Below are 26,146 nucleotides of genomic sequence, written 5' to 3'. Positions count from 1 at the left end.
GGAGAACAAGGGAAGGGGAAGAAACAGAGACAAAATGTGGGGGAGGAAAGGAAGACTCTGGTTGTTGCTGCTTATGCTGCCACCAAGGGGATGAGAGAAGTGGGGCAGCATTCACTTACTGCTCCTCTGGTTGGTTGGTTGGGTTTTTTTTGTGTCACTGTAGTACTGTTAAATCACATTGCGTTTATGATCTATTTTATCCCCAAGTATTTTTGATGAAAAAAATACACTTCAGCCAGTTGTCGTCCATCTTCTATTTTTATAGTTGTTGATTTCTATCTTGATGTGGAACCTCGCGGTATTTCTGATTGAACTATGTCCTCTTTTTTTCAGACCACATCCCCAGCTTCTCAGGATTTTAATCGTGTCTCCTAGCATACCTGTAACAGCCCCCCCCCCCCCCCAAAACCATTTGTTGCTAGGAAATTTAATATGTGTGTTCTCTAGTTCATTATCCATATTGTTAATAAGAATATTGAATAATTATGAACATGGGAAAAAGCGGTCATTTCTTTAGAATAAGCAGAGCCTTAATCTTGGGATATCTTCCGTATGTTTTCCAGTACATTTTCTATGCTATATTGCATCAATTTCAAAACTGTTGAGAATTAGCGCTGGTGGCATTGCAGCGAGCAGGGGGTAGGTTCCTCCTCAACTAGGTGATGATGTTGGGCAAAGTCACTTCCATCCATTTGTACCTTATTTGCCATTTGCAAAAGAAAAGAGCTACTTCTGCTGACCTCTGAAGTACTTGGTGAACTACAGTCATGCTAAATAAGCACCAGGTTTTATTATTACATGGTATTTTTTGTTGTTGACTTTTACGCCATTCCTTAGTTCTCAAGTGGCTGCCCTGGTACTTTGATGTTTTTCAGAGGAAATCTCTTTATATAATATAATGCCTGTTAAGAACCTTCAGACTGAGTGCAATACATGTGGTATGGTCTTAAACTGAAAATCAGTAATGCTTCCTAAAGTGTCCTCCTGCCCCACAAGGAAGAGCCGGCAGCTGATGGAGGCCCCGGGAGCAACCGGGGCTCACCGCTGTACCCGGGACTGGCCAGATAACAATAGAACAGTCTCCACCCGCGGCCGCAGCGCGGCCGTTCCCACCGTGCAGCGGGGCCGGGGGTGCCCGGTGCGAGGGCGCTTCTGCAAGAAGCCGTTCCGACTGTGCAGCGGGGCCGGGGCCGGTCTCCGCTCACCACTCTCCGGCCACTACTGCCGAGTGAACGTGCGGTCACGTGACTGGCGGAGCGCCCGCCAAGGACCCGGTGCCGCTTTGTCTGCCGGCTCCGGCCCGGGAAGCTCGGGGTCAGCCGTGCCTGGCGTGGGGGGCGGCCCGTGGCGGCGTGCCCCCTAGCACCCGGCGCTGGCTGTGGGGGAGCAAGGGCAGGCGGAGCCGCCCCCTCCCGCAGCGCGACACCGGCTCGGCCCCCCCCCTCCCCCGAGGCTCTCCCTGCGCACCGGCCTCGCCGGGCGGGCGGGGCCAGCGGCGGCCCCGGCGCAGAAGGGGTTAAGGCCGCTCCCGCCTGCGCGTCCGGCCGTCCCCGCCCGCGCGTCCCCCGCTAGGCCACGGCTGACCTTCACGGGAGCCGCGCCGGGCATGCGCGCCGCCGCGTTCGGGGCCCGGGGGAACTGCGGCCGGCCCGCTTCGGCCCGGCCCGCCCGGCCCGGCTCGGCCTGGCCCCAGGGGTGCGGCCCGGCCTTCTGCCCGCCCGCGGCGCGCCCGGGACCGTGGCTGGCGTACGCCCTGCCCGTGCCGGGCGCGCCGTTGCCATTCGGTGCCGATGGTGCTGGCGGAGGAGCGCGGGGGGACGCGAGGGGGGACTGCGCGCCCCGCCGCCGCCTTCAGCCGCGCCCCGCGCCCGCCCTCCCCGCTCCGCGGCGCCGTGCGCGCAGGCCGGGCGGGCGGAGGGCCGGGGCCGCCGCCTGCTGAGCAGGCCGATGGTTCCCAGCCCCGCTGTGCCGCAGCGGGGGGGTCGCCCGGCTCCCCCGAGGAGCGGGAATGGCGGCACCTGCGCAGCCTGCACCGGTGTCCCCGCGTCGAGGAGAGCCGCTGCGGCAGCCGCGGGGTTAGGCGTCCCCTGCAGCACACGCGTGTTGGCTGCTAGGAGCCGGGGAAGGGGCTCTCGAGGTGGGAGCCAGCGTTGCTGTGTGCTTCTGGGGTCTAACGACCCGCACAGATGCAGTGCCACTGTGCTGGCCACGCGGACACCTAGAACCCTGTAGGTCGGAAAAGACCCTTGTGCTCGAGCCCAGCCGCTGGCCTGGTGCTCCCAAGCCCACCAGACACGTGGCGGTTTGGCTCCAGATGACGTCTGCCTTTGGCCCAAGTCGGGTGGTTCAGTCCCTGGACGAGGCTGCACATCCCCACTCAACATACTGCTTTGGAGGGGCTGCCAGCAATGCCCCCTCATGAGATTTATCTGACTCCTGTGGCTGTTGCCACACAGTGGCACTTGGATTGGGGCTACCCTAAAAACCAGTGGAGGTTGCTGCCGTTATTGCCATGTGCAAGAGGCCGTATGAGCTTCATGGCCTGATCTTTGCCGCTGGCTAACGTGGCATCTCTTCTGTGCTTGTTTTTATTACTGGTTGAGGGTAGAAATTTATTTGTCTCATATCTGATTCTTTTCTGTTTGCAGTCTTGCCAGTAAAGTCACAGCCCCTAGACAAGAATTTCAAGCAGAGGAATAGAATATACCCCTCTAGTAACCTGGCAACATCTCGTCTGTTGCTGTGTTAGGCAGGCTGGGAAGCATCAGCCCCTTGCAAGCCACAGACAGGCAGGGAGCTGTTGGTAAGCAGATCGGTGCCGCAGGCCACTGCTGCCTGCTCTGCCATTATGGAGGAGCCATACTGTTGCTTGTGGAATGGCCGCCGTGCTGCCCGTGCCTGGCGCTACACTGGCCCATGTCCGTCTAGGTCGGGAGGGGGGGTCTGCCGGCTTCTGCCCCCTTCCCCTGGGTGGCAGGTGGGCTCTGTGTTCCCAGCAGCATCCTGAGCTGAGACGCACTGTCATGCAGGGCTTTGTGCGCTAAGCGGCAAGCTGCTGTTTCTGACAGCAGCTGTTGGTGTTAATAATTAGTCTGCATCTGTCAGTCACCTGGAGCCGCTAATGGATCTGTCACGGTGGTACCAAAGCATCCCCAGAGGGGCTGCGGGCAGCGTGGAAGCAGGCCGGATGCTGTGCAGTCACCATGCTGCCCCCCACCCCTTCCCCCCGCTGTTCTCCCACTCTTTCTTTCCCCTTGCTCTCGCATGTTGTCCCTCCCTGTTCCCAGCTCCCTGCCTCCTGCTGTTTCTCTCTCTTGTCCAAAGGGGTTAGTTCTCAGCCTCACATGCTGGAAATGCTGCCAGTGAATGTTTCTGTGCATTGCCTGCCAGGTCCCTGGGGAAAGGGCCTGGAAACGAAGCACAGAAGGAGCAGTGGGAGCAAGGGAAAACCATTGTTTCTCACTGCTCGCCTGCTGCATTTTCTAGTGGCAAAATGCTCTCTGTGAGGTACTGGCTTTCTGTGTTACTGCTGAAATTGCCCCCTCCCCCTTTCCCCTTGCCCCAGAATTTACCATCCCCTGGTGCAGAGAAGTTGCGGCACCTCTAGGAAAGAGCTGAGATGTGTTTTCAATTTGCCTCCCGCTTATCTCTGCTGTTTGGACAGAGAGGTTTAAAAAGCTGGATTTTCTGTCCCTGCAGAGTAAACACACAGAACCCAGCAGCATGAACTATTTCTGGCTTATCAGTGGAGGAATGCAGCAGCTGAGGCTTAGTGCGAGTGGGCCGTCAGGAAGGCCCTGAAGGGGCCCCCTCCCCACTCCGCGCTATTAGAAGTGTGAGAGCCCAGCAGGACTCAGAGGGGAGAGTTGGAGAAAAAGGCAGAAAAGGGAAAGAAAGAGGAAGAGAGAGAGTGAGAGAGGCTGAGCAGACCCTGATGGCTACAGACGAAGTTACAGGAGGGGCTCGCAAAGCTACGAAAAGCAAACTTTTTGAGTTTCTGGTCCATGGGGTGGTGAGTCGGGAAAGTTAGTGAGCTGGCTGGCTCTGAATAGAGGGATGAGTGGAAACTGGAGGCTCTGTGCTGGGCTGGATCGGCTCCTGCGGTGTGCTCCTGGGGCGCTGGTAGCTGCCTTGCCAGGAGAGCACCGGGGTCTGTAAAGCCCCCACAATATGCACTGATTCATTGATAATATAGGCTTGTGTCTGGGGGGATGTGTGCTGTGATTTTTGCTTTGATTCTCCATGAATGGTGAATAGCATGTCTTTGAGCCTGATCATGGTGCAGAATCTGCACTGGATCTGACCCAAATGGGCTTGTAGGACACTTTGTTCTGTAATCAAACTTGTGTTTTTAAAAGCAATTCTGATGAAAGCCTGATGAAGCCTTGTGGTACTGCCTCTGGTTCTTGTCTCCAGTCTTGGCGCTTATATATCCTCTGGCTACTTAACAGGTGACTTTCAGGGTCTTGAAGAGATTAGCTCTGCAGATCTGTAACAGTCTATGGGAACTCACCCATGACAGAATTTCAGGGTGCCATGCTTAATTAAAGCAATCCTTGAGGGTCTTTAAAAATTTTCCAGCTTTTGTTTAAGATTCAGGTCCTCAATCTCCATTTAAGGGGAAGTGCTAACTCTGTTTTGCTGCCATTGGAAATGGTGTTCTTTAAATGACTCTCCAGTGACTGAGAGCAGTAACCATTTATAACATTTGGATTTCTTGCATTGATACACATTTAACAAAAATAAGATTGTTAAAGAGCCCCTAGGAATGCAGATATTGTTTGGATACTGATGGTCCCCAGCATTTTCTCTCTTGAGGATTCTGGCACCTCCTGTGACACCTTTTTGAAGGCATCAGCTGGGGGCTCCTGTGCAAAGATCGTGGAAATGTGTGGAGCTCACGGCAGGTGCCAAAGTTGTCTCCGTAATTCAGGCTTACTCCATACACGTCAGATCTAGCATGTGTCCTACAAGTCCCGGGCATGGTGGGTCTTGTGAGGCTGAGGACTTTCAGCTGGCATTCTGTGTCTGTGGGAACAGTGAATGGTGATGCCGTGCATGTGTACAGGAGCACTCTGTGGCAAGGGTGGCAGAGGTACTGGGTGGCTGCAGAGCAGGTGTGCGGGTCTGTGGCCGTGGTTCTGCTGTGAACATGTGGGTTCCTTAAGGTAGTCTGGCTCAGGATGGCTGCAGCTGGGCAGAAATGTAGGTGAGTTGAGGGGGGTGGGTGCATGGGATGCTTTTGCTTTTTCCAAGGTTTGTGTTGGCATTTGCACACCAGTGGTCTTCCTTTAGTATCAAGAAAAGTGGCAAAAATAGTTATGTTAATTTGCTCCTTCTGCAACTAGATGGGCTTCGTGCGAAAGTAGCTTGCTAGCCTCTTAAGCATGGGAATTTTTAATTTATACTGGAATGAATATAGCAGAACTCTTTTCCATTACTTATTTGGATACTAGAAAAGTCTGCCTTTTTTGCCCTGGAAGTTTTGCCACTAGTGGCATCTTACTTGAATGTCTGGGTTGTCATCTTCCTGCTACTTGCTGGTGAGACTGGGGCTTCTTGGCTGTTACTCTGTTGCCTAAAGACCTCGTTTATGACCGTCTCCTTTCCTCAATGATGATCTCCTTCAATTCTGCTTCTGTTTCCTTGCTTCTTCTAGTTTCTTCCTCACCTCAGCTTCATTTTGATCACAACACAGGTTGGGGCAGCCAGTCTTCCGTTACTTAAAAAAGATCAAAAAAGTTATAAACTCACTTTATCTCTTTGGGTCCTGTATCCTACCAAATAAGAGAATGTGCCATCACAGCCGTTACCTTGAGTTTACATATTGCTAGCTATTGAGTTTTATTACCATCCACAGTACGTCAGCATTTGAATTAATTCCATGAAAAACCAAGTTCACTTGCAAAAAACTGGAGTCCCTTGGAGTCAGATTCTGCTCTCATTTCAGGGAAAAAGCTCCTCTTCAGATTACTTATTATTTTATCTATTATAACATTATTTGATTTGATTATTGCAGGCTTCTTTCCCCCACCCCTTACCCCCCAAGTGCAGGGAGGTAAATAGAGGTAGAATATTGGGAGAAAATCTTTTGCTATGTGAACACTTAAATGAACAGGATAATTTTGCAGTATTTCCTAAGGGCAGTTAGCTTATGGATTCGCTTGATCTTTCTGGAAACATATGTTCCTTTGCTAAGGTCACTTTGCCCTTTGCTCTTGTCCACCTGATCCTGCCTTTGATCTTTTCCATATTGCTAGCTTCCAAGATGTCGTCTTCCTTGTTTATCCCAATCAAATAGGATACCTCTGAAAGGTGTAATCTCTTAATGGTTAAAAATCTCAGGTGTCATAATTAATTCTTGTCCTGCTTGAATTCTAGAGGTTGGTTGGTTGGAAGTTCTTTTAAAAAGGTTAAATTTCTTTCAGTTATTTACTTTTACAATTCTTTTAATCCCGTTTCATCAGGGTCTTGCACACTGCTTTTGTGGAGAGGATTATTTTCTTTTTTTCCCTAAAGGCTTCATCCTTTGCTTTGTCCTTTTCTATTGCTCCTCTCTGCTCTATTTCTAGCAATTCTATGGTTAAATGTGGCTTTAGTCATGACATTTATGTTGATTTGTCTCTATATTGATGCAGTTTCTACTGTTAAGTAGTATATTTTGGGCGGTCCTTATGACATCTCCTTCTAGGTGTCCAGCTGTTGCCTTAAATTTTGCTGACCCAAAACAAATTCCTAATCTTCCTGCAGGCCATTTCTTTCCTCAGTTTCTTCTCTCCTCTGCACCCTATATTATAGGCCTGCCTGCTGGATCCCTTCAATTGATGTTACCTTGCTGTCCGTGTCCGTGTGTGTCCTGTCGCTCCTTTTTTTTTCCTAGTCTTTTTTTTTTTTTTTTTTTCTTTTACTCAAGCAGGTATCTTCCCATATAGCCTTGAGAAAGTCCATGGTGCAGATGTTGTTAAAGGTCTTGTCCAGACATCTGTCCTCTTGTGACTCAATCGCAGCAGTCTTCTCCTTGGTGCCTTGTGCTGTCGACCTTGCCTGTGTCATCTTCACACGAGAAGCTGCTGAGAGGTTCGTTTTCTTGTCTTGTTCTGACCTTTTTAATCTGCTTCTGTGTCCTTATTCCATTCTCACTTTATCTTCCTTCCAAAACCAATCTTCTTGCCTTTTATACAGAAGATACACCTATAAAGGTCCATGTCCCTTTTTTAACTATTGAGTAATATCTGTAGTTACAGTATACTTGCTGTCAGTTCAAATCACCTTCTTTTTCCTGTAGTGATCTCATCCTTTGTCCTCTGTGCTGTGCTTAGGAAGCTCTTCCTGTTAATATAAGTCTTTATCCATATTTATTTTCTGCTAATATGTGTTTCATAGTTCCTGCTAATCTCTACAGTTTAATATTGGTTACACATCAAGACTGCTAGTTTATACAAACTGGTGTATCACTTATGTGACTCCCTTGCTTATCCTCAGTCTTCTTTTTTGCTTGGTTATTTGCTTGTCAAACTTGGTCATAGAATTTTATGTTAAGTACAGAAACGTTATGTGCAGTGGTATTTAGTACAGTGAAAGAAAGGTCTCAAAGCATGTCATCACATAACCAAATATTTAATACAGTGGTAACTCATTGTCAGTGTTAAAACAGACAAAAAACTGGGTCTGGTGCCCCAGGGATGTGTGTGGCGTGTCTAATAGATTTGTCAGTGATTTGGAAAAGGGGATGAGCAATGAATTCTTTAAACAAGTTTTGCATCTCCTCATACATTGCTGTGTTTTAAGTGAACTGTAACTGTGCAGGAGGAAGGCTTGGCTGATCCTGTGAGCTGCCTAGTGTGTAGCCGCAGCCACTGCTACTAAGAAAGCAAGTAAACTGCTAGCCTGATTAAGAAACGGGGCAGAGAATAATACAGAAGGAGTTGTAAATCTGTGGCATGTACTTATAAGAATGTTTTTTTGATTTTGGTCATCTGTGTGACAAACAAGCAAAAAGAGGGGTACTACTTAGAGGGCAGTAGTAGTAGTGGGAGGCCTGTGAAGACTTAACCAGTAAGAGAATGGGCTGTATTATTAGTATTATTAGTATTTACTTGTAATATTTAAGGGTGGAGACATTAGGCAAGTTGTAAAACCTCTGTCACTGGAGGCTCTTAGACACTGGTTAAAGTAGTAAATATCAGAGGTGATGGAGGTACTGGTGATACGTCCTTGAGATGAGAAAGGACTGGATGACCCCAAGGATGATACTTCAGTGTGTTATAAAAATCATATTTGTTTATTAAAAGAGGAAAAACTAACGATAATCTCTCCAAATTGAATGGTGATCTGTTTTAAGTGGATAAAAGTGACTGTTTCTTCTAGCCAGCCTTCGGGTTGTACAAGGTGAGGAGAATATATTAGGTTTGAAAAAAGCAAAACTTTGCTAATGAAAAATATCTCACTAATTTTTATATTATCATGGATATAAATATATCTTGCCAGAACATAAATCAGCTAACACTAGAAAGACTAGAAAAGAGCCTTGTGAACTGTCATTTTTGGACCGTTTGTTCTGCTTCCCTACCACCAGGCTGTCTGCATGGTTCTCTGTGCTAGGACATTGTCAGGGAGCAGGTCATGGAGTAGGGTCACTGGTTTGTGCATATGTATTCCCTGTTTTGCTAAGCAAGGAGACATGTGGGCTGAGTATAGGGCAGCCTGGAGACATCAAGGGACCTTACTGCAGTAAGAAAATTGGGAAGGTACTTGCAGAAGACTGGTAGAGTGAAAACATTGTACAGCATTCAGCTGTGTAAGCTGCCTGTAGAAAGTGAAAGTCTGTCCTTTCCCAGCCCTGGACTAATTGCAGGCTAACAAATACAGAAAAGTTCACACATAATTAAGAAAAGAAAATAATATTAATTCTAGGTAGGGCTTTAATACAGATCAATGTGATTTTATGCAGTATGGGCTTGTAAAACAAATTTGTGTTGCCCATTGAGAAAACTTGGATTTGCTGATGCATGTAGGTGCACAGATGTAATTGATCTGTGAGATGTTTGAATTGCTCTCCTCTTTTTTTAAAAAGGAGTACTGCAGGAATATGGAAACAGTCATACTGAATAGTTTAGCTCGTTGTCCCTAGTTGCAGGGAGCAGCAGAAGACTGCAGGGAAGTACAGGAGCAAGGCAAAAACCTGATGGTGCTTCATCCAATTACTCTGCACTTTGTAGCTCTGGAACTTTCTGACCCAAAGCTGCCCTCTATGTGTAGTACCTCTATATGGATTTTATTTATGTAGGTTAGTCCACTGATGTCTTCCTGAACCCATGTAAACTTTTAGCATTCACTGTGTTTTGTGTCAGGAATTTTTGCAGCTTGCCTTACATAAAGAAGTACCTGATCCTGTCAGCTGCTAGCAATTCTCTAATTCTTGTAAGGGAAGAGACAGTGAGCTCTTGATCAGCTGCCTCTCTGTCCATGCTAGTCATGATGTTGCAGACCTCTGTTGTTGCCTCTCCCCTCCCAAAGCCATCCTTTCTACAGAGTCAAGAAGCACATTATGGTAGTTCTTCACACAAAATCCGTTCTATACATTTTATCACAGTAGTGGATGTGATCTAAACTACTAAAACGAGCAAGCAGATGGAATTCAAAGTTGGTACATAGGGTTTGTAATTTTCAATTCCACAGACTTTAAAATTTATTCTTGGTTGCATCCAAGTGCTTTGTTTGAAGCTTGGCTTGTGATTATTGGGAGCTGTGAATGGACATGCATGAAATAGAGAGGTGGTCACTGAACTTTGTCTCAGGTTACAATTCACTGTTCCATAAATGTGATGTTTTTTTGATTTTCAAGAACATTATTTTAAAAAGAGTGGAACCTGGAACACCCGGACCTTGATTCTAGGATGTGAGAGCTTTTGGCAAACAGAGGAAGGTGAATGTGGCAGACAAGCCAGAAGAATTGCAATACTGGTGTTTCTGGTTACTAAATCTCTAGAAGATTCACAGACATTTTAAAAAAGGAACTCATATGAGGTAACATCTGTAGTTACAGGAGAGGAGAGAACCCATCTACAACTTGTTTTCTTGTACTTCTAAGAGTCCATTTTGAAACTGCACATTCAGTTGGGAAACCATTTGTGCAGTCAGAGAGCTCTTGCCATCAGACAGTATCAGTCCAAATTTCTTAACTGTTCCAGATACTACTTAACTATCTTAACTACTTCTAGATACCTCCAGACAGCATCTGGCATCTGCTTTTGCTTACGTTTATGCTTTATAGAAATCCCTAGCTACTGTAATGCTTTGACAGGATATGTTGTCTAGCCAAGGTAGCTTCTATTTTTAGTTAAAAAAAACACATGGTGTTTGTGTACTTGGTGATTGTTGTTGTTCCCAAAATCTGTCAGTTTCTCTGCTAACAAGAAGCCTGTGACTGTTCACTGCCCTGCCATCAGCGTCCTCCTGGGTGCTGCTGAGGTGGATCGGGTCTGTGTCCTTCAGAACAGGACATTGCTGTAGGTATATTGCATTGCAGTGACTCCCCGTGCTCTGTTCAGTCCCTTTCTGAGGCTCTTGTAGGTGGTTTTGCTTTTCTTTTCTTTTCTTGACACTTTCTTTTACATGTCAGTTCTCCAGGTTATTATTTTCCTCTATCTGGTATGTCCAGACAGGAGCCCTCCTTTGCTCTGCTTCAACATTTTGGCTGCTATGGTGTTGGTGTCCCTTGAGAAGAGTCTGCAGCAGAAATGCAGAGAAAAGCACCACTCCAGCGTGTCTCATTTTTACCATCAGGCAGGAGAAGTTGTCTTGAAGAATGACAAAGAAGAGGAGGAAAGAGGCAGCCCTCTGGTGCGACAGGAGCTTCAGGCAGGGAAGAAAGTAGAAAAGCCAGATGTGTGACTTGGGAAGCTGGACAGTGGAGGGTCTCAGCAGGGACTTGGCAGCAGTTTGGAGGGAGGTGGCATGCTTGCTGCACAGACACTGTGCTCAGCTTTGGAAGGGTGCAGCCAGGTCAGCGATGGATTGCATGCAGAAGTGCCAGCAGTTGGCAGAATTCTCAGGGACCAGTACACACACATGAACTACTGGTTGTGTGCCTCTCTCCATGTGCTGTACTGTTTGGCTTTGCCTAGCTGTTCTGTGGGCAGCCCTGCTCTGCTCTTCACTTCCGTTTTCTCCGAGCTGTGAGACTGGTCCCCTCAGCTGGGGGCATACTGTGGTCCTCCTTGTTTCCTATGGCCCTCAGTGGCTTTGTCCTCTGTCCAGTAATGTGTTTGCAGTACCACAGAGTAATGTCTGTACGTGGAGTCAACAGAGGAAAAAAGGGGACAGGTCTGTGGGTAAGGACAGAGCTGGGTCAGGTGAAGGGCTCCAGGGTAGATGATTTCCCAGGAAGGATGATGTGTCAGTGCTGTTTTGTGCTGCAGCCTTCACTACAGACGATACTGGTTCAGGGCAGGTTCCATCCCTCTGAGGAAGTGGGGGCAGACAGTTCCTATCCCATAGACAGGTACACCTCCAAGATCTCTTTGAAAAGATGTAATGGTATTGCAATACTCTTTAGTATCAAGCTTTTTTTTTTTAATGTCAGTATTGTGAAAAATTCAGTGTATTGTCTGTCACTGTCTTGTCTTGCATAAGTGAGAGCAAAGCAAGCTTTTAGATAAGGCAAGGTACTTCTTGTGTATTCTCCTTTTATAAAGCTTAGACAGAGAAAGCATTTCTGTGCCTGGAGAGTCTGGTGGGCTTGCAGCAGGGAGGTGGCAGTTGTGTAATCATGTAATGAATAATATTTTATCTACAGGTGATATCAGAGATAGGAACATGAGAAGGGAGGGGAAGGAATGAAGCCGGGCAAGGGGTGAGACTGAATATGCTTTTGCTAGAGCTGTCTCGTTTCTCTCAGTTTTGTCCTTTCTCTGCATTTCTCTATTTTGATGCTTAACAAAGGAAACTGAAGGGGGTTCAGAGATGTTGGACTTGGATCGAGAGTAGATTTGGCTTGCTGACCTTGTTGTCCAGGCCTTAGGGTGTCCTTTATGGAAGCAGAAAAGCAGGCCTGCCGTCTGGTCCGTGTGGCCAGACAGTCTCCAGGAGGGATGAACATGAGATGGCTGTGTGTAGGATCTCATCTCTTCTGTGTGACTGCCAAATGTCCCCACCTGACTGACAGGCAACAGCAGGCCCAGTGGCCTGCTCTTTGCTGGAGGAAGGCCGCAATGTGTAGATTGGCAGACAACAGAGAGATCTTAAACCAGGCTAAAGTGAGAAGCGTTTTCTGGGCCATTTGTTTCTGCTGACTTTGCCTGGGTCAGAGGGTGGGGGCGAGTATGTGGGAACAGCGGGCGCTGCTCCGTTCCAGCAGTTTGTATAGCTCTGTGTTCATGGGAGGAGATGTTTCCAGCTCTGCACAGAGCCTCGGTTCTGCCTGTTTGCTGCCTCCTGCTGCTGCTCTGCTTGGAGGCCATGCCCACAGCCACTTTCCCACACATATACTTGCTGAATTCACCTGCTTGGCTTCCTGTGCTGGCCTCTCTCCTACCTCAGCCTTCCTTCCCTGTCTGTACTAATTACGGCTCCTGTTTCAGTGCTGATTGTTCATTCCCCTCCTTTCTTTCTCCAGTTTCCTTCACACGTGCAAGTGTGAGAAACATCATAAGGCTTGTGATGATCGGGGAGGGCACTGAACTGGGGCTTTGGGGACTATGGTGGACTTAGGTGGGTAACGTGGAGGTGCAGGTCCAAATTATATTTAGAATTATATGTTATTACTATATATAAATAATTATATATCTAGAAATTAAAAAGGGGTGAGATAAAGGTGAAATGAACTATTTTCAGTGGTTTTATTTTATATATTAACAGTGCAGAACCCATTTTCTTCCCACCCACCCTACAATGGACTGCCTTGCATACCTCCTGGGGTGCCCACACCTGGCTTTGGAGACCACTAGTGTACTTCTCCCAAGTACTTTCTCAGTCTTCAGCTGTTGATAACTCAGTTTCTGAGCCAAACATCCTTTGCGGGGTTCTGTGGGCTGGCTGCCCATGCGTGGCAGGTGGGCTGCCCTTGGTGGCCCGATCCTTGCTGTCATTGCCCTGGTTTGTTGCTCTGGCAGGGGCAGTGAGCAGTCAGTCCCAGCCGCCCTCTCCAGGCCGCTCAGGACTTTGCAAAGCTCTAGCAAATGCCCCCTTAGGTTACCTTGGACCACCTCCTTCCAGGTGGAAGACCATGGCATATTTACTTTTACTCTGGTGGATGCAGGTCCATATCTTAACCTGTTCCGTGCCACTTTGTGCCGGTGTCAGAGCTGCTCTGCCGTTACAGACCTGCAGGAACCAGACCTGTGCATGGCATTCAGCCTGCGGGCGTGCCAGGGACAGTGGCACAGTGATGCTTTCTGTTCCCTTCCCTGCCTCTTTTGCTTAGTGGCTTTTTTTGACCTCTAGTAAGCAGTGAACTGCTTTTTTTTTTTTTTCCTGGAAGTATCTGTTTAAACCCCAAGATCTTGCTTCTGTTGGGCAACAGGCAGCCCAGAGCCCGTTGTTTTCCATGGGATGGTTGGATTGTCTTTTCCCATGCAATTCACTACCGTGTGTACTGAAACCCATTTTCATCTTCAGGTGTTAATTCTGTCTCATAAAGCCCTTCTGCAGTTCTTTGAAGCTGGCCTTCATACTTGCCAGGTTGAATAACAGCATTGCCACCAAACTTTCTCACTTCCTTGCTTTTTCTCTCTTTTCCCTTTTTTTTTTTTCTTTTCTTTTTTTCCTTTGTCATCCCTGTCCCCTTCCCATCTCCCTCCAGTTGCTTATGAATATGCTGAAAAGCATAAGTCCCAGCAAAACTCTGCATGTGCCTTACTTTTATTTTCAGAACCAATCACTTTTACCTCATTTCTAGCCTTTAACCAATTATTTAACTGTCATAGATGCCATTGCCTCTTGGTTTCCTTAAGTAGAGGGGTTTGACTTTCAAAAGGCTTTTGTGTATGATTACTCTTACTCATATCCCTGGGTCAAATGTCTACAGAATGTATATGTACTTGTCTGTATTTTCACATATACGTAGACATGTAATAAACATTTTGATAAACCTTAGAATGAAATGAAGCTCTTCTCTCTCTTTTTGGTTGCATTTTACAGGTGGTAATTATTTTACTGATGTTTTTCCTTGAGTACTATAAAATTCTAGGGTTTGGAATTGAGTTTACTGTGTGTGTTGTACAGCATTGTGATTTGACCCACAGTGTCTCTCCAGAGCATGCTGAATCAACATATATGTCAGGACTTTAGAATGCCTACAGGGGCTGCTGACAAACTGCTATGTTCCTTTTTTTATTTTTTATTTTTATTTTAGAGGCTTGACCTTTTCTTAAAGGATTCTTGTCACTTTATGAACTTACACTGCTCTGCGGTGTAGGTGAAGGAGAGGGCTCTTAATGGAAAATGTTTTGTCATAGTGTTCTCATGGTTCACCTTTGCTTGCTACAGTCTCCCTACCGATCAAAGCAGCCTGCTAGTCGGTGGAAAGCTGTAGATGTGAGCCTGCTTGTGGCTTTGATTAGCATGTGCACTGCACCAGTTTGGACTGCATATAGCTGCCATGGAGCTTTTTCTTCAGTCTGAAGGTAGAGCTTTCTGCTGTAAGCTGGCCTGGATAAGTTACTGACCACTGAGTGTTTTCCCAAGCCTAGAATTTTTCATCCCTGTTTCCTGTACATCGCTGAATGCCTCTTTACGATGTCCAGAAAATACCAGAGTTCACATGCTCTGCGTTGCTGCTTAGTGCTTAGTGGGATGGTCAAAATGAGGAACTTGCTGGAGCTAGTGCCTGATTACGTACAAATGTCTTTGCAGCTTAAGAAGCAGGGACCAAACTGGCTCTTCTTTCTGTTTTGCTTCCCTAGCGACCTGGGATGCCATCAGGAGCTCGAATGCCCCATCAGGGGGCTCCCATGGGTCCCCCAGGCCCCCCGTATGTTGGAAGCCCCTCCGTGCGACCTGGGATGCCCCAGACTGTGATGGAAACAACAAGAAAACGCACTGCACCACAGCAGGTCCAGCAACAGCAGGTGCAGCAAGTGCAACAGCAGCAGCAAGCCACTCAGAACCGAACTAGGAGGTGAGTGTTCCAGAAAGAAAGCATGGAAGGTCAGTCTGAGGAAGAAAAATCAGTATCTTTTTAGCCTTAGGTAAGACCTTTAAGATTGAATGAGACAGAAAGAAAGATTTATGTATTGTCAGTTTCTTAAAGCAGGAAAAACATTGGTAAATTTTACTTTGTGAATGGTCTTGAACAAACTGACCTTTACTAATGTCTGGTTTTGCAGTTATAATGCTTTTACCATGCAGGTTTATTGGGCTATAAATCTGGCTGCTATGTTTAGCCTTTAAAGTTAATGAGCAGTTCTCCTCTAATATAGTATATTTTTTGTATTGTTTGCTATCTGTTCTGTGTGGTTTCTCTGATTTCTGACTGGCTAACAAAATGGTTTGTAAATGAGACAAGTGGAAAAAAATTTTGGTCATGTGAATACTTGTACTATGGTCACTCAGGGGAGTGGTCAGAAAACTTGCAATTGTCACAGGGATTCCTACGTATAAAGTAAAAAGAATGGCATAGGAAATAATTTCATAGGGTTAGAGGGATTCTTTTAAAGGAACTTTCTTTTCAAAATGCCCACTTTTTACAGTGCTGAATGCATTCTCTCTTAAATAACAGTTTGCTAATTTCCTTTTGCAACTTATTAGATGTCAGCAGTCTTGAGTTCCAAGTGTGAGCTGGTTCCTGATAAATAGGTAGGGTGCAGTCATCTGGGTTGTCTGCCTTTTGCAAAAATCACTGTAGGTGTGTCTATATAGATTCAGACAGTGTTCTGGTGGTGTCGTTGTATCTAGCTGTAGGTAAAACATGACTCTTTAAGCTCAGTGCTTCAGGAACCCTGCTCTGTCCAGGTTATATGCCTTGGATCAGCAAGCCAGACTGGGGAATTCTTGTGTCTGGAATGCATCTGGAAAGGACATCAATCCTGAGAGTATTAATGCATTATGACTAAATAACATAGAACACAGAAGTAATGTGTGTGAGCGCAGCATGTGAGTACAAGAGGTGCATAGAATCTTGGAGGTCTTGTCCAGCACTAGCCAAAATTACATGTTCCATAGCACCTCCCAGGAGGTACTCCAGGGAACTGCACAAAATAATGCCAAGCCTTCCAATGTACAGGGTAGGTATTACCTGAAAATTTGCCACTGCTGGATAATCAAGGTAAACTTTAGTCATTAACTACCTAGTTTCTAGGGATCACTAAAGAAGAGTGTTTTCTAAAAGTTGATGGTCTAACTTATAGAAGGAAGCAGTTCCCCCTCCCCAGTTCAAAACGTCAGTGCTTCTAGTTTGGAACCCAGCAGTAGTCTCGACTGTAGCGAGTCCAGCTCACACCAGTGCTTCCTGGGTACTCAGGAAAGTTTCTCTGTTTCCTCTGCCATGCCTTCCCTCCAGGTGATGTGTTGAATGTTTTCCCGTTGTTCATTTCCACCCCCCTGTCATTTCCCATTTAAATTTTTCTGGTTTTTGAGGCAAACTTTTCTGGCACCTTGGGTGAAGTTCTGGGAGTAGTTGAATCGTATGTTTTATGGCACAAACGGGCCAAGAAGGCGTAGTCGTCCTTTCTTGGCAGGGTTGGTGGAGGCAAAAATCTCATTTCTGTAATAGACTCTTGGAGAACTAGTTCAGACCCAAGTTGTTGCGGGATTTGGATTTTTGTTACTTGCTCTTTAATTGCAAGCCTTTGGGGCTGTTGCAGGTGCATGCATATCCCATTTCCCTTTGGGAGGGTGGAGCTGGCTCAGGCATTACTTCCAGATTCTGTGAGGTGTTTCAGTGCAGGTTTGATTTAGTGAGCCGTTGGAGGTTCACACCATGTAACGTTCCAGTCCCATTATTCCTATGCTTTTAAAAAGGGACATTGTTCACCTATGAAGTTTGGTGTGACTGTGTGGATGAATTTTCTGCCCCTGAGGAAGGCTGTAGCTTGCACCTCTGGGCACAGAGAGTTCCTCAGGCTTGGTTTATATGACGATGAGGAAGAATCTAAGAATCTGGTATTTCAGGCCTGGCCTATTATTAGCAAATGTGGGAAGGGAATATGTCACATCAATGTGTGTGGAAACAGTTTTTATGTGAACATGGCTGATGACAGACCTTCTCTATGAGAACAGTAAGGAGTGGCATCCTTGTGACCTGGCAGAGTGGCAGCAGGCAGTTTGCTTTCTCCCGTTTGTCTGTCACAGATGGAGTGATTCATCTCCTGCTTAAGATAAATGCCTCATAAATTAGAGAGGTGAAGAATAAGGCCTGAATTCCCTCCTGGCCCTGCTAGGGAAAGCTAGGTGACAGGTGTGGTGGGCACGAATGGTTCTTAGACTCTGAAGAATTCAAAAGACAATGTATATGGCAATCTTCCTGACAATACCATTTCTTAGGCACATATACATTCATGTGTATGTACATGAACACAAGTATGTTTTTAAAAGTGTAGATGTATCAATGGGCTTATGTATGGGTATGGACACACTATGTATATACACTGCAGGCGCACATGTATCTTCCCACATGTGCATTCATAGAGGTGAGCAAATACAGAACTGTAAACCCGCTTACCTTTGTATATCACTCATGCAAATATGTTACAGTAAAACAAGTGTATATATGTAGGGAAGGGTGCATATATATGTATGTATTTCATACATCGAATGAACTACACCTATATATGTGTGTTTCATCAGCACTCAATTTTGGGCACAAATGAATGAATGAATGCACCTCATCTGCTTGAACAAGTTCATGTCCTATTTACAGGCAGTCAACCACTTACACATGCACATGCACAGGTATACCCGTGCACACTTTGACATGTGCACGCTGTGCTCTTACACATTTTTTCTGTATCTTCAGAGAGCATGTGCACTTGCACGTATTGCTACCCTGCACCGCAGAAGATGCTGTGATCAAAGAACTTGCACACTTCTTTCCAAGATGCATAACAGACAGCACTGATTTGTTCTTAACTACCTACCTCCCCAGGCTGGTGAGAGAAGGGGTCCTAGGTCCTGGGCATGAGTTAGACCCTTTTGCTGATGCATGCACAGCTGTGCACCAGCATGTGGAGATGTCAGGATAATTTAGCAGGTGGCCTCGTTACTCCTAGATCTGTCACCATGGTAACGTGTTTTTTTCTTTAAAAAATGTACAGTGCCAAGAGGAGGAAGATGGCTGACAAAATTCTCCCTCAGAGGGTGAGTCGCTTTCATTTCCTATTCCCTTCACAATCAGTTCAGCATCTTAGTGTAATTAAAGGGATTTTAGAAAACACTTTCACTTTTTGTTTAAAAATCTAATTAAAAAGTAAGTAGGCAGTGGGTGAAAGTCTAGAGAGCAAGGCTGGGGCTGGGGCTGGGGGCTGGGAGCGTGGCGTGCAGCCCGGCCTGTGCTGTCCTCGTGCACTGGGTTAGCCGAGCCAGCACTGCCACTTGCTGGATGGATGGACGGTGGTGCTGGGCTGCAAAGTACGCGACTTGACGCTGGGGCCCTCTGGGTCTTAAGGATGTTTTTGATCAATTTTCGAGGCTGGCCAAAAGCTGGCTCAGAGCGCGGCTGTGCCTGTGGGAGATGGGCTCGATCCCCGGTCTCTCTGGCCTGGCAGAGCTGCCAGGTTCTCCTGTCTGTGGTCATGTCCCAGTAGGGCTGAAGCGAACCTGCATAAACAGCAAAGTTCAAGGGGCCTGCATTGACTGTAGAGTTATTAATTCTCTTATCCTTGGGGATATGTCTAGCTTTTAGTGTCTGCCTGTGCTTGATCCTCAATACTTAAATCTTCTGCTTCCTTCCTGAACATCCGAATGCCTCTCTGCTCCCCTTCTCTTCCATTATTGCCAGACTTTTTCCTTCCTGTGCCGTCTTCAGTGCAGGTGCCCCAGAACCTGCTGTGTCCTGAAAGGCAAGCTTCCTTACACATCCTCGGCATGTCTTAGTCCCGGTTTCTTTGGCTTCTGGTGCTTTTTCTGGGCTCAGGATCCCTGTGGCAGGTGTGTAGATCTCCATGTCCTTTTCAAGTCTACCCCTCTGCTGCTAGAGTAAGCCCAAACTTTCCGGCAGCCTCCAGATTCTCTTCTTCAACATTCCACAGGTACCTAGTGCTAGCTGCCTGAGGAGGCAAGCTCACTTTGGTACTCCTGATGCCATATTATCACTTGTTTTCTTGTAATTCATACCACCCTCTGGAAGCACAACCTTTCACAGGTCAGCCATTAGTTCTCTCATGCTTCTGTCTTGACAGGACGAAGCTATCATCACATCCAGCCCTTTGAATTACTTGTGGCCTCCACAGTCGTTGTGTTAAAGCCTCATTCCTGCTCTGCTCAGTCTGGGCTTTCCTAGAATGAAAGCTATGTTTCTTGTGCTGTCAGTTCTGTCTGTCCCACACAAATTGTTTTCATTATTATACATCCTGTATGGTGAGGCTGTCACTTTTAAATATATATCTATTTCAGGGCTTTTTTTTTTTTTTTTGGTGTCTGATGCCTTTATAAGCTAAAAAGGTCACAGAACAGAGGTAACCAAGTGTTTTTGGCAACAGAAGACTTGTGCCTCTGTTTATCAAATCTGTGATTATTCTTTAATAGGTAGCCTTATTTAGGTATGTCAAAAACCTATACAGATGTGAACTCCTTCAGAACCGTGCTGTCCCCAAGTCTTCTTGCCTTTCAGTATCTTTCTTGCTGTCAGCCAATAATTTTAACTGATGGAGTGATAAAGCAACACAAATTGCTCGAGTTCTGTCTGCAATAGAGTTTTTATCAGTGCAGCTGGAGTGGAGTGCTGGTATTGATGGTGTGACGTTGTGTCTGGCTGCAGCCAGTGTATCAGAACCTCCTTATGCTCGCCATTCGTTGTATGGGGAGATGCTGTGTGCATCAGTGTCCTGTCAAGCAAAAGATTTGCACTGGTGGCTGTGGAATGGAATGCATGTGAAACATAGGGTAAAAATTCCAGCTTTCTGGAGCTACTTCTGGAGTATTTTCCAGCCAATCAACATCTGTTACCCACAGACTTTTTTTACAGAATCTTGCTTGTGTTTTCGGGGAACTGTGAAGGGGAGAGGGGAAGATATTTAATACCTTTTATTCTTGACAACCATCTTGTGTAATAGTGGAAGAGGAGGTGGGTTCTCAGTGTTACTTGCTGTGATAGGCAGCTGGCAGAGATAACCTGCTGTTGGACTTCTGGGCTCTGATCAAGGCTGTGCTATAGTGCTGGAGCGTATTGCTGGTTGTTAGGGTTGCTCAGCTGCTATGCTTCAGCTGTTTGAAAAGGATTTAATTTTGCATGGATATAATCATATGAGAAGGTTCAACCTAGCAAACTACTTCATGTAGGAGGATAGAATTATGGAACTGCATGGGACCTCCTGTCTGGTTCCCTCTGTCATGGAAGCCATGACACAATTGCTGTCTCAGGACTAGTTAGGCTCCTTACTTTTAGATCTGGCAGTGGGTTTTGGGGTTTTTTTGGTTGTGGTTGGGTTTTTTTTTTTCCTTTTTTGCTAGGCTTGGCAAGGCAAGTGCTTTTAGTTTGCCAGGTAAGAGGGGCTCCCCACAATTCCAATCATCACAGTCCTTCATTACATCTATTCCAGGTTAAATTCACCTATTTCAAACCTCTTTGCATGTACCTCTCAGGAGACCAGAACTATGCATATTATTACAGATTACCAGTATCACAAGTGCTTGGATGCCACTAATGCATTTTTATCTCTACTGGAAATATCTAGTGATGCATATTGGGATCACATTTTATTTTTTATGGCCTTACCACATTGATACAGTATATGGTCATTCTGTGACTGACTGATAAAAGTATTTCTGATTTCTGTTGTTTTAACTGATGAATGCTCACATTAGAGCAGGAATTCTGGATATAGACTGTGTGTAATGCTGTTTCATCCTGTTTCTATTACACTGTTCTTAGCTTCCTTTCATTCTCTGTACTATCCTCTGCCTTGTATTGACAGTGCCGCCCAAATCTGTCATTCTTAAGTTTTGTTAGCATACTTGTCCTTTTTGCACTGGATCTGTTAATGAAAATATCCAAATAAAATCAGCTTCAAAAATGGTCCATGACATACTTCCCACTTAATACTTTTTTTTCTGTGCCCATTCTTTACCACATATTGTTCTTGTTCTAACCCCTATTTTTCAGTCTTAAGTAGTGGTTCCCTTTATGACTGTATGTCAGATGCTTTACTTAAATGCAAGTTGATTGCATCTACTGCATATCTTTTGTCTGAAATGCAGTTTTAATGAAAAGAAAGACTTGGTTAAGCCCAGACTGACATACTGTAGCGTAACAAGGCTTAGCATTTTTTGTAGCATATTCACCATTAACTCTAGTTCTGTGCAGCAGGCTATATCCCGCCCTATTTTCCTTGCCTCTGGATCCTTCCCTTGTTATCAGGTCACTGAAACCCTCACTGAGTTTCGGAAAAGTTCATAGGCATCTTCATTCATAGCCGGGGACCTAGATCTCTGGAGCTGATGTGGCCTTTGTGGCCCAAGTCTAGCAGTTGTGCCTCAATTTTGACCTCAGGCTACAAACTGTCTGTAGAGAAACACGACTGCACATCACATTGCACCTCTTCTTTCTCCAGGCCTTGTCTCCTCATTACTTCGGGACAATGTCTTATTTTCTGTTAGTTCTGAGTCATTACATTTTTTCCCAGGCACCGTGACTGTGATTCACTGTACTGTTTCTTCAGCTTCCTTGCCTACCCATTCTGATGCAAGAACCTCAGCTGAAAATCGTTCTGACTCCATAGCTGTGTCTGTCTCTGCTTTTCCTCATTTAACTTGCTGAGTGGAGTGCAACTCTGAAACAGCAAGCTGCTTCTCCTTCAATGGCATGCTTGTCTCTTGGTACTGACTGCTGTTCCAAACTCTCTGGGTCCCAAATTCCTGCGACGACTTTCTGTCTAGCTGTGCTCATAGGTTTTTGTACAGCTGCCCTCTGCTTTTCATCCTCTCTACTTCATTCTCCTTTACACAAGTATTCAGCCAGCTCCTGCTGCTGTTCACTGACTACCATATGGGATTCTCTGGACAGATCCCATACCATAATAGCTGTCCTCTTGTTGTTTGGTCAGTGTATGGCTGTTGTCCACCTTTCTCCATCTGAGCCAGCTGGAGGTGAGGAACACCTGGATCTGCTATTCACTCATAAGAAAGAAATGGTTAGGGATGTGATAATCAGTGGCAGCCTTGGATGTAGCAACTGTGGAATAATGAATTTGAGATCTTGAAAGGAATGAAGAAGGAGAGTAGCAAAGCACAGACCCTGGACTTCAGACAAGCAGAGTTTGGCTTATTCAGGGAAGTGGTAGGTGTGATCCCATGGGAAGCAGCTCTGAAGGGCAAAGTGGCTCAGGGAAGCTGGCAGGTCTTTAAGGACTCTCCAAGAACAAGAGCAGTCTGTCTTGATATGCAGGAAAATTAGTGGACTTATGAAGAACCCAGCATAACTAAGCAGTGAACTCACACTTGTTGGAGGTCCCAACATCAGAAGGCAGCGTACAAGAGGTGGAAGCAGGGACAGGCTACGATGGAGGAATTTAGAAATAATGTCTGGGCATATAAGGAATACTATCAGGAAAGTCAAAACTCAGCTGGAATTGAGATTTCCAAGGGGCATCAAGGGCAACAAGAAAAGCTTCTGCTGTTACATTAATAATGAAAGGCTGACCAAGGAAAATGTGTGCCTGATGCTGAGTGGGTGGAGTGATACAGTGATGATGGAGACAGATAAGCCTGAAGTACTCAAAGCCTTCTTTGTCTTGGTCTGTACTAATGATGTCTCCCATGCCTCTGTGATCAGTGAACACGTTCAAAAGGGACAGCCAGCAATGGACAGGGATTGAACCAGGGATTACTTGAGAAAACTGGACCCATACAACTCCATGGTACCCAACAGAGTGCATCTGAGGGTGCTGAGGGAACTGGCCAATATCCTTGCAAGGCCACTCTCTATTGCCTTTGAAATGCCATAAAAATTGGGGTAGGTTCCTGGTGACTAGCAAAAGTTAATTGTTGCACCCATCTTCACAAAAGGCCAAAAGAACAGTCCAGGGAACTGCAGCCAGTGAGCTCCGCTTTGGCCCCTGGGAAAGTCACAGAGCATGTGCTCTTTGGAACGCGTTTCTGGACATGTGAAGGACAAGAAGGTAATAGGCAACAGCGAGCATGGATTTACCAAGGGTAAATCATGCTTGACCAACCTGATTGCCTCTGATAAAATGACTGGATCTGTGAGCAAGAGATAGCAGTGGATATAATTTACCTTGGTTTTAGCAAAGTTTTCAACGTTGTCTCCCATAATAGTTTTCAATTCAAGTTGGGACATTTTGATCTAGATAGACGGACAGTCATCTGTTTGGGTGATTGAGCTTAGAAGGTAGTGGCTAATCGGTTGCACTCTACTGGGAAGACAGCAACAAGCAGAGTATTGCAGGGGTCTGTCCTGGCAGCCATTCAGTTTAGCGTCTGTATCTATGACCTGGAGGAGGCAGTGGAGTGCTTGCTTATGAAATTTGCAGATGACACCAAATCACAAAGCGGGGTGGGGGGAACTGGTCGATATGCTTGTGGGACAGGCTGGAGGAATGGACTGACAGGAACTTTATGATATTCAACAAGGTCAAATGCAAGAGACTGAGGGACTTGATTACCCCTTTTTGCTCATACTCATTAGCTCACAGCTAGAGCACTGTGTCCAGTTTTGGGACCTCCAATTCAAGAGAAAACATGAGTAAACTGGACTGCGTTCAGCAGGGAGTTGTCAGGTTGGTCAGAGGGAGAGACTGTGTGAGCTGTCCTTGTTCATCCTGGAGGAAGGATGACTCTGAGGGGACCTAACAGCAGCTAGCCAGCTACTGAGAGAGGATGGTCAAGAAGATGGAGCCAGGCTTTCCTGTGGAGCATGGCAGGAGAATGAGAGCCAGTGAGCATAAAGTGAAACATAGAGGAGCTGGCTATATGTAAGAAGAAACTTTTTCACAAGAGGACAGTCAAGCATTGGAACCCTGAGAGGCTGCAGGTTCTCCACCCTTGGAAGTTTTCAAACCGCAACATAACCTCATCGTTGACTCTACTTTGAGCAGGAAGCTGGACTAGAGACCTCCCAGCATCCCTTCAAGCTGGTACCTGTGATCCAGCTTCCGCTCCATAGAGCATCTCTACCAGAAGTCTGCAGAATTATTACTTTCATATACCATCTGACTCCCTGCTCTGGAGTCAATGCTTTTCCATTCTGATTGACTTCGTGGTCACCTCTCCAGTTTTGGACAGTATGCCTTGAAGGTTTGGTTGGGTCATAGATGCTGCCCGGCCACTGAACATAAAGGAGCTACTGATTTGCTTTTACTAGAACTTTGAGAATAACTCATAAGGGCTCCTCCCAATCCTAATTCATAAATGTGACCTATACCCTTCTTCCAAGTAATTAAACAATCAAATATTAATAGTGTATAGCTTAGGCGCTTATATGTATTGCTTCTATCTGCCCACATTAGTCTATGCTCAGAACTGATTACCATGAGTGAGTGGTGAAAGACTTGCTTAGCTGTTACTTGTAGTGTTGCAGGATCTTTGCATTTTTGAATGGTGTCTGTATGTATGAAACTCAGAATGGTGCAGGCTTTAATTGCTTTTGCTATGTTGCTAGACTGTGTTACTGGCTCTGTGGTAGCCAGTCAGAAATCATTCCTGAAACACTATCTCTTCGGGATCAAAACTTGCAAGATGGCACAGGGTTAGAATTTCTAAGGAGTGTCAGCCCTTAGCTATCCTGCTTTGACCACCACAGAAGCCTCAGTGGTAGAGACACTGTGGCCAATAAGCTATAGGCTAAAGTTTCTTAGCAGGGGAACTGTCCAGTAGCTGCTAAGTCAGACTTCAGTCATTCTCACTTGTAATGTAAAAATGCTGGCTTCTCAACACTATTTGCGAAATATCTAGGTTGTATGCAACTGCTGTGGGTAGTAAAAAAATTGGCTCAGTATCTAATTGAGCTTGTCAGATGTGGGGGAGCAGGAGGTCTTGGCTTTTGTTGCCTCTCTCAAAAATGGAAATTACAGGCCAGCCTAATTCAAAGGAAGTTGCCCAACCTCTGTTTTTTAAGGATCTGATGATTTATTTTTTTTTTAAAGCAAATTATTGAGACTGGGGTTTTTTTGTCCTGCTCAGGTAGTGAAGAATGCAGCTCCAATTGTTATTTCCTACCTGAAATGGATCAAACTCTATTTATTATTTTTTGTCTGAGGCCTTTAATGATAGCCACCTTTCACCTGGAAAAAAAAAATCAGTGTGAAGGGCACACTAGTTTGTATCTGATTTGTTTTGTTTGTTTTTACTTTCTTTAGTTTAAACTAAAATTAAGTTATGCAGGTAATGGCATGGTGGCTGTCTGCTACAGACAACCTGCCTAATCCAGAAGGAGACAAAGCCTTTCCAGGCATCTAGAGGAAGCCTCGTGGCTGCAGGCCCTGGTGCTCATGGGGGAGGCTTCAACTACCCTGACATCCGCTGTGGGGGCAGGAGCACTGGCCACAGCCACTGCAGGAGATTCCTGGATTGGACTGATGACAGGTTCTTGACATGGGTGATGGACAAGCCAGCAAGGGGAGGTGCTCTGCTGTCCTGTTACTCACAAAGAAGGAAGAACTGGTTGGGGATGTGAAGGTTCAGGGCAGCCCTGGCTGCAGCACCCATGAGGAGGCAGAGTTTGCAGTCCCGAGAGAAGCAAGCAAGGCCTGGGCTTCCAGAGGGGAGGTTTGGGCTTGTTCAGGGATCTGCCTGGAAGGATCCTACAGGACAGCGGGGATCCCCGGGGGACAAAGGGGCTCAGGGAGGTTGGCTGAACTCCAAGGACAACCTCTCCAAAGCAAAGGGGAATGACCGGATCAATGCACGGAAAGCTGGGTGGGCCTGGCAGGAGGCCGGCAGGGTCAAGCAGTGAATTCCTGACTGGCCTCAAGGCAAGGAGGGAGCACAGGGAGGCGTGAGCAGAGTGGTCAGCTAGCGGGAGCAGCGTAGCGGTGCC

At 46.2% G+C, this 26,146-nt stretch overlaps 1 protein-coding gene across 8 annotated transcripts in view; it reads left to right on the top strand.

Moving 5' to 3' along the window:
- The window catches only part of SMARCD3 (SWI/SNF related, matrix associated, actin dependent regulator of chromatin, subfamily d, member 3), a 111,256-nt gene that overhangs the window by 34,252 nt on the left and 50,858 nt on the right, over window positions 1–26,146 (top strand). For 5 of the 8 annotated variants that reach the window (XM_055708332.1, XM_055708330.1, XM_055708329.1 and 2 more), the window contains 2 exons: window positions 14,904–15,118; window positions 18,252–18,294. In XM_055708332.1, coding sequence (XP_055564307.1) covers window positions 14,913–15,118; window positions 18,252–18,294 — 249 coding nt within the window. In that variant the 5' untranslated portion in view covers window positions 14,904–14,912. Of the gene's footprint in view, window positions 1–3,820; window positions 4,013–4,358; window positions 4,452–14,903; window positions 15,119–18,251; window positions 18,295–26,146 lie in introns of those variants that run through there. The other 3 variants (XM_027798069.2, XM_005434089.4, XM_027798066.2) reach the window with 2 other exon arrangements.

The sequence above is a fragment of the Falco cherrug genome, chromosome 4 (assembly GCF_023634085.1).
Source record: "Falco cherrug isolate bFalChe1 chromosome 4, bFalChe1.pri, whole genome shotgun sequence".
NCBI lineage: Eukaryota > Metazoa > Chordata > Aves > Falconiformes > Falconidae > Falco > Falco cherrug.
Note: the sequence above shows the minus strand (reverse complement) of the source record. Positions and strands in the feature narration are given on the sequence as shown.